At 30.9% G+C, this 8,812-nt stretch overlaps 1 protein-coding gene across 1 annotated transcript in view; it reads left to right on the top strand.

Annotated features, from left to right (window-relative positions):
* Positions 1–3,012, top strand: part of LOC105623119 (limbic system-associated membrane protein) — a 52,334-nt gene extending 49,322 nt beyond the window's left edge. Inside the window, exon 6 of the mRNA XM_012204519.1 lies at positions 2,894–3,012. Within this exon, the coding sequence (XP_012059909.1) occupies positions 2,894–3,012 (119 nt within the window). The remainder of the gene's footprint in view (positions 1–2,893) is intronic.
* The last annotated feature ends 5,800 nt before the right edge of the window (positions 3,013–8,812 follow it).

Below are 8,812 nucleotides of genomic sequence, written 5' to 3'. Positions count from 1 at the left end.
CTATAAAAAAGTTTTTTTTAATAATTTTTTTGAAACAATGAGATATAAAACTTGATGTCACAAGGAATAATATTTGTCTGAATGTGGCTTCCGATATTCGTTTTTAAGAAATCATTAAGCAAAGTAAATAACACAGTAAGTAAAGTCACTATTTTTTCGACCGGCGGCAGTAGCGAAGACGGGAAGCATTTTATATTATATAAAAAAAACTTGTATAAACGCATTAACACTTATGGAATATCTTATACTATATAAAAGTGAAATAAATTTTCATAAAAATTTGCACAATGGTTAGCACTAAATGCGCTCATTAGGTTGAGCTGTAGGAGAACGTCCTTAAAATAAATAATTAATTACAATTTTTCAGTATTAAATTGATTGATATTATATTTAAAGTATTAAAATTTAGAATATTAAAAGCATTGTTGTTCAAAATAAATAATTAATTACTATATTTCGATATCAAATTAGCTAGTATTAGAATTAGCTAGTATTTTGTAAAAGTAGTCTATCAAAGAAGTATCATTTTATTTGGGATGCTATTACTTATTATATTCTTGTTACGAAACCTCCATAATAAATAGAATAATTTTCTCGTTTCTTTTCAACAGAAGAATTAGAAATAAAGATATGTATCATAGTAGAGACATTTCTATTTCATAAAGATAACACAGAATTTCGACATGACACGATATCGATGACGAGGAGACTCACTTCGCACAGCAAAAATAATTCGTTCATAAATTCAAACATCTTTCAGCATATACGATTGTCTGCAACTTCACTTGGAATCAAATGCCGGGGAATTCATGATCCCACAGAAATCTCATATTACAACATGACTCACGCAAATGTCATTTCGATTATCCTGCGTGGAATTTAATACAGACTCGACACATCTCAATTGGAATTAAATTGTACAAGATGTTTTGAGTGCTTTCTAGCAAGAGACACAGATAACACAGTGTAACAGTGAATTATTATCCTTGTTTGCCAATGTTAAACAAAGATGACATGATCATTATGTCACACATCGCTTACTGGAAAACACTATTTGATATTTGCATTATGTAGCTCCGGCTCATTACAAGCTGATATTCACTCAAACGCGTTAAATTCGATCGAAGCTTACACTGTCTGATAAAAAATCGTTCACATTGAAGATCTTACTGCAACAGTAATAGAGACTAATCCACAATGTAGTTAAACATGTGATAAAGCGAAATTGATAAAGCCCTTTATTCATTTTCTGCGCCTTTATAAAATGAGATTCGTCCATTGTTGTTGTATTTAAAATCTTTAAAGGGCTTCCTGCAATGGCAAACTAACTTACATTTTGTAAAAACGAAGAAAATAAATTCTAAAGTTAAGTGATGGAAAGTATGTTTTAAAGTAATGGAAAGTACATTTATTTACATATTGTTACAAGAACTCTTTCATATTTTGATACATTTTCAAAAATTGTTCAAAAATGTTTATTACAGATTGCAAATCGAATAAGAAATATTACGAAAAGAATAATATTATGAAAAGAATAAAATTTCTCTGATCAGATTTTTATATTATAGTGATAAAAAAAATATGAATCATTTTATTGCATAAATATAATAACAATAATAGTGAATTTAACTTCCGGAATGAACAGAGGATATAATTCATACATAATATCGACAAGAATAAATCAACAGAAATAAATCTATTTTCGGTCAAAGCGAATCTTAGTAATTAAATATTTTAAAGTGAATTTATGTACATATCCAATTCTATAAACCTCACGCCGAAATCTTTTTCGGTTTTGTGAAACTCAATTATAAACAAAACTAGAATAGTAATATTACATATTAAACTGACAATGTAATAATTTTGATGCTAATAAGTATCTTACCATTAGAAGGACATTCATAATTCGATGCTAATCTATATATAAGCATCTTAAAAACTGTGAATAATTTAATTTATTGCGAGAAATACTATTTTAGCTTGGATTCAAATCTCTCGAATCTCCTGATCATTGTGACAAATACTGTCACAGCTTTTTAAGAGTATGTTTTAATTAGCATTAAATAAGTTCTATTATAAATTCTTCTAAGATGCTCATTAACATCAAAATTATTAAATTGTTAATATGTAATATGTCACTCTGATTCTATTTATGATTGCGTTTTAAGCCCGAAAAAGATTTTAACTCAAGATTTGCAGAAATTAAATATGTACATATATAAATTCACTCTGAAATATTTAAACATTAAGATCGATGTTTATAATTTGTTTTTATTTCAAGATCGTCTTAAATAATGTCTTAAGATACTATGAATATCGCCCACTTCGATCGAAAATTTATTTCTCTTAATTGACAAATAGAGAACTCTGTCACTTATCTTTTCTACACCAATATCAGCTATCACATCTTCAATTACATTGTAGAATAGCTCATTGTTGCAGTAATCTTTTATTGTCTTCTATTAATTATGAGAAATCTTGGATATTACGGTAGTTCAAACTAAAATATTAAATATGTACACTTTAATATTTGTATTAAGCTGGCACACACGTTCAAGTAAATTTGCAAATTGTGGCCGGTCTAAATTTGTCAAGTAATCCTTGCGCAAGCATACTTGACAAGTTTACTTGAACGTGTGAGGAAGGCCTTAGTTCTTAAATATTTGCATTATAATTTTTGTTTTAATCATACACATTATTATGCGTTATAATTTTTATTTTTATTTTTACAAAATGTCCGAAAAATATAAATAGTACATTATTATTATACCTATAATTTATTCATTAAATTTTAATTAAATGGGGGGCCCTACTAACCAAACGTAAGAATTCTCGCTTTCGAAAAAAGAGCTCTGCGAGCATTTCCTTGTGAGTGTTTTTAACGCTGTTTCAGGAGAAAGTTTAGCCGAGTTACATCATAGCGGTGCACGGCTCGTTCGAGCGGATGCCACTAGCTCATCACTATTCTTCCTGGCTGCTGTTCTAGCCCGATCAGGTCAGGTGCTCAGATGAAGGCTCGAATAGCTTTCTTGGGTATCACGAAAACTGCCCGGGTTGGTGAGAGAGCACTTCGTGGCGATGACAAAGGGACAGTGCTCCTCAACGATGAACGAAACGTTATCATCTATGCACCGCACGAACTTTTCTATTATCGTGACGAGAGTGGACATGAGGGCCAAAGCGGGAGTGTGTTACGTTATTATATTACGTTGACGTTAAAAGACGTAAGCGAAGAGACAGAGGCGGTTGGCTGCGTTGTTTTGAAACGTTATTCTAAACGCGATATGGATCGCTTGGCATTCGCGAGATTCATGTCAGAGCGTTTCTGTATCGCAAAATAATACCTTCGTCAATTCTCAGCACAATTTTATTCAAGCGTTTATACATGGGATTACATTTTCCACGCAGGATAGACGCCTCAGTGAACGGTCGGTTTTAATCTCTTTAGCTAATTAATTCGTCCGAGAACTCACAATATTATTACTCATTTATAAGAGGATTTAATTATTATTTGTTAAAATGTGATAAGTCGTTTACTAATGTGCCTGTCTCATTTTTAGCTCGGCTCGATCGAATTTCACTTCGCAAAATTCCATTAGGCTTGAATATTTCTGTGCGACACCCAACAAGACGCGCTCGTACCGACTAAATTACCGCAAGTGTAGCATGCTGCTTACCAAATGCGAAGCAAATTATTCGGTCATTGTGAAATGATACTGCGATGCTGTTAACATCGATCGTGCTGTTTGGTGCGCATTTGATTACTCGATATTAGCATTGGTAAGTTATCGTAGCGCAGTCGTTCTCACAGCTAGAAATGACCAAAACTATAGTAAAATCATAAATCTGCGTATAATCGAATAACCAATAACCCGCAATAAAGGCTCAGAGCACAAACTGCTAATCGAGTCATTGGAGTGGCTGCCATCGCGTATCACTATGGCTGTGATAATCGAGACAAATTGCGCTGTTCAATTCGGCCTCCATCCATCACTATTCATACTATTATATTACGAAATTCTCGGCATCCAGCGGAGCGTTTTTTTTTTTTTTAACGTTGGAACGAGTGTGAGGATTCACACGGGACTCGCAAATTTTTCAATTAACGGGATCACGAGCTTTCATCGTTTTATCGAATATTATTTTATTATTGATAATTAAAAGGCATCTCATCGACAACATTGGTTATCGGTCTATCGGAGACTGTTGCCTATTGATAGGATTTGTTGAATATTTCGAGATTATTTTGATTATTATAATGAATTATCATTGTTAATTATAATAATAATATGATATGGATGCATATATATATTATACGCGCTGTAAATTAAATTAATCTACAATAACTTTTAATAAAATATATTAAAGAGAGAATGATTAAAGCAGACAGTGCATCGACTTCGTCTGCTTACCTTAATATCGGTGCCCGTTCTTTGTGACAGGGTGTTAACATATTGTATATTTATATAAATTATAAAGTCGTCAAGATACATATTCAGATGCTATGTTTTTTATTATATATGGAGACAAATACGTTTTATAATTTCACAATTTTCGTGTCTTGTAATTATATTATCTCAACAGAAAAATTTAAAATATGACTTACGTAAACATCATCTGAATATGTGTTGTACAGTGATGAAGGTACGCTTGTCTTTCATGCAGCCAACCAAATCTTTATGCTATGAAAGTGTGTCTGCTGTGTACATGTAAGAAAGAAAGAGAGAGAGAGAGAGAAATTGCGCGCTATAATATATAAATTTAAGTCGAACGTAACGTTTTATCGTGAGGAAAACGAAATCACGTAATATACAATATGCGTTTTATAAGAACTGGCCTTTTCTCTTTGTAGCCTCACAGTGCTAATTTCAGAAGTTTAATCTGAATGATAATCGAAACGTAATCTTTCAGGTAAGTAATACATTCTAAATAAAATTTACTTTAAAAGGCATATACATGATGACATAAAAATTTGTATGACAAAGTTTTGTATATTTATTAAATTATTACAAGGAGAAGGGAAGAGAGTAACAAGCTAACATTATTAACACTAAAAATTTTGATATCAATTGACAATTGACAATCAGCTTGCCACGGAGTAGTATAACATATATTTATAAAAAATTCTTAACTATTAGTTATACTTTTATTATCCTTTGTAGATGCCGTTTGATCTCGTTTTATTTTATAAATTATTCCCTCAATTTTTATAAAACTTGGTCTATAGAGAAAGTTTTTATAATTAATGCTTTATTCGAATCTGAGATCAAAAATAAAAAAAATTTTTAATGCTACACTTAATGACGGACAAAATTTCAAAAAAAATAATTTGATTATCATAAAAGTCGATTTAAGGAATTTTTAATTGCGAAATATACATATGACAAATTTCTAGTTTTGATTATTAGTGCTCCGTAAACAATTAATACTGATCAGTTAATATTGAATAGTTACTGATTTTCAAACTGACTTTCACACACTTAAGAATTCTGTGACACTAGATTCTCTCTCATGGAGCTTACTATCCTATTAAAATTTGATATTCATTTCATGCCACATTCAAACTCAGAAGTACCAAGAACCTCCTAAATCCGAGTTTCACAATAATTAGTATTATTTTTATATTATTCATTTTTATATTTTTATTCACAATAATTATATTACAAGTATTATTTTAATATTTCTTTTTTAATTTGAAAAATTCTGATCAGAATCGAATTCAACTCCAAAGAAGTTACTTTAAAAAGTAAAATCATCCATAAGCTTGTTAGAAATCTCTGATTCTTAAAGAGATAAATAGAAATAAAAGAACTTGCACCAAAAAAGATTGACCGAACTGAAAACTAATCTATTGCCTAAGAAAATGTATCTGTGGAAAGATGTGCATCATTGATGCATTTTCAAAGCATCTTAAAGATTGGGTGAATTCAAGTCAACAAAGCGACTAGGTCTGCTCACAAGCTGAGCAATTAAATATAATTAGTTGGATCCACAGGTAAGAACCAATCATTCATGCTTCACTCGGCAAGCATGCCTAGCCACTTTGCCGACTTTTCGGATTCGTTTATTGCATCAAAGTTAAAAGTGGATATTTCGAATGTCAATTATAATTTTTTGTATTTAATAAAATATAATCAAATTAATCTAATTTAATCTAATTAATTTAATTAATTAAATGTAATATTTATTAATATAATTAATCTAATTTAAAAATATTCAAATATAACAGTCCACACACACACAGTTTTTTTTTATAAATGTGCATTACTAATGATTTGATAAACACAAAACTATGTGCCCAAACTTTTTTGTCATCCTATTATAATAAAAGTTACAATAGCAAACAGCTTGAAAACAGCTTGAAATGACATAAAAATACTTCAAATACCATTTTCTGCGAATTTCAGATTACATTCCCTTTTACATAACATTTGTTTGATCATGTTAAAGGATTGTCACGCTTTGACTTATTTGAATCGGAAAAAGTATCGGATTTGACAATGTATATACATTACGCTACACAAATGTAGGGTAGGTCGAAATATAGGGTCGTTGACGCAAAATCGTGCGCAAAGTTTTGTAAATCGAGCATAGCGAATTAGAATTCCGCACGTACAGCTGACGTTGACGACATCGTCTCTTCCGTAGTTTGTGTCGCGTGTCTCGTTCAAACGAGGCATTTCCTCTCTCACTCAGAGGTTACTCGATTTGCAGCTACAACGCGACCCAGAATATATATGCGAGATTTTCATTGATTAGAAAACGAAGAAATGTCTGAACTAGTCCTAGTTTGCAAATCTTTATTAAAATTCTCGAGTAAAAATTATTTCTAAAACACTTGAAGCTTCTCAAATTATAGTACATACATATAGCGTATATATTTAGTTTTTAAAGAACGGGAATTTTTATTTTCAAAATCTTATAACTTTTCCTTGATTTAAATTTTTAGATTGATTATAATTCATTATATGTCATTATATCCTCAAAATATAACACTATTTTAGTTTATACATTTTAGTTTATACAAGCTTTTCCAGCTCTGGAATATATTGGACTGAGCCATCAAGAAGTGGATGTATCTCAATTCCTAGACAATGGCACTCTGATGCAAAGATTGTGTTCTTTTTTCAGGGATTCATTGATTGGTTAATATTGTTTTTATAATATAGTAAAAAAGAGTCAGAAAAACAAATATTTATCTGTTATACTTTTTTTTATCGGACCGCAATTTTCTATATTTTATTATAGAAAAAGTGCGCTCAAGTATATTATAAAGTTCATTAGGATTTTCTATAAAGATTAAGTTTTACTTTTATAAAAATTGAATGGATTATGAGAAAAATATTCACAGTTCAGTTATAAATAGTTATATACATTATACAATGAGAGTAAATACGTGTAACTTCAGTTTATTAGATTCTAACTAATAAGGAAAACTAAATTCTAAGGACTAAATTAGATTCTGAGAATTCTAAAGAAAACGTCATTAAATGAGCGAGTCTGTGCTTCTCTTGAGAGAAATATCAGACACGCGCAGTGCTTATGTTTTATGAAAGGAAGGTATGACTCAGCTCTTACTCATACGTCCAGCTAACAAAGCATTGCATCCTTCCATATACAGACCGTTTTCATGCCCAGTTGCGATTAAAAGAGCGACTGTAAAAATAACATAGTCAAATTCCAACGTTTGCTAGTATTCTCGTTTGCTAACCTCGACTGAGATTATTTAACGAGGTTTGAGCCAAAAACCAAGACTGAGCCGTGCTCTTCCGTTCCGGGGCAAGACCCATTTCCAGGACGACGTTCCGTTACTTATCGTACTGCGGGTATATGGTAGAACGGTCGCGCTCCGCTTCTCATCGGGAAATTGAAGCCGGCGGAACTTATCATCATCCTAAGCCGCAAGTGGAATACGCCGCGAGTAACGTATGGAGTATATACGCGGGAAGTAGCTCGGATAGTACACCGACAGATTGGACGTGGCTCCATCGATCTCGCCGTTGGACCTCCAGGAACTCTATTCATCCGTGCGCGGTCCATCGACATTCAACGAACGAGATTCTTCGTCTTCTGAGCGTAACTTTTCACGTTCCCTTTCGAAAGCTCGTTCAAAAGCAGCGAAAATTTTCTTCAAACACTGTGCGGATACTTCCAAGAATTTTACCGATAAATAAATATATTAAATTTTGTCCGCAATGACAGCCTTATTTAATATTAGTCAATTATAATATACGTAGATAATATATATAATTAGAAATATAATTATATAATATCATTAATTATTTTAAAAACCATAAATTGATTTTTAAAGATTAATGCCCGTATTCATAGTCAGACCTTGTACTTAAAACTTCCTTAAATTTATCTTTAGATGCTCAGCAGCAAATGAAATAATTCGTACCTAAAGATAAATTTCAGGAAGCCTTAAATATAAGGCTTGACTATGAATAAAAGTATAAAAAAAGCAAAATTTGAGAAATTTTTTATTATATGAAAAGGAGGTTTTGCTAAAGTATCTAAAAATTTAGTTACAGATCTAAAAACTTCGATCAATTTTTTGATCCATCAAAATAATTACGTAGAAGATTCAACATTGGTTGTTACAATATCAAAACTTTTTCAATATTGCTCTTTATGCTTAAAATTCCTATATAATTATTTTTATGATTTAATAAAATTATTTTCTGTTATGTAGCAAAATTTTTAAATACTTCTACAAAATCCGCCTTTTCATATATTAATTATTGACTTTTTTTATATTACTAGAAATTAAATGTATATAACGATAAAAATTGGATTTTTAATGTTTAAA

The sequence above is a fragment of the Atta cephalotes genome (assembly GCF_000143395.1).
Source record: "Atta cephalotes unplaced genomic scaffold scaffold00053, whole genome shotgun sequence".
NCBI lineage: Eukaryota > Metazoa > Arthropoda > Insecta > Hymenoptera > Formicidae > Atta > Atta cephalotes.
The sequence above is the reverse complement of the archived record's forward strand: the minus strand, read 5'-3'. Positions and strand labels throughout refer to the sequence as shown.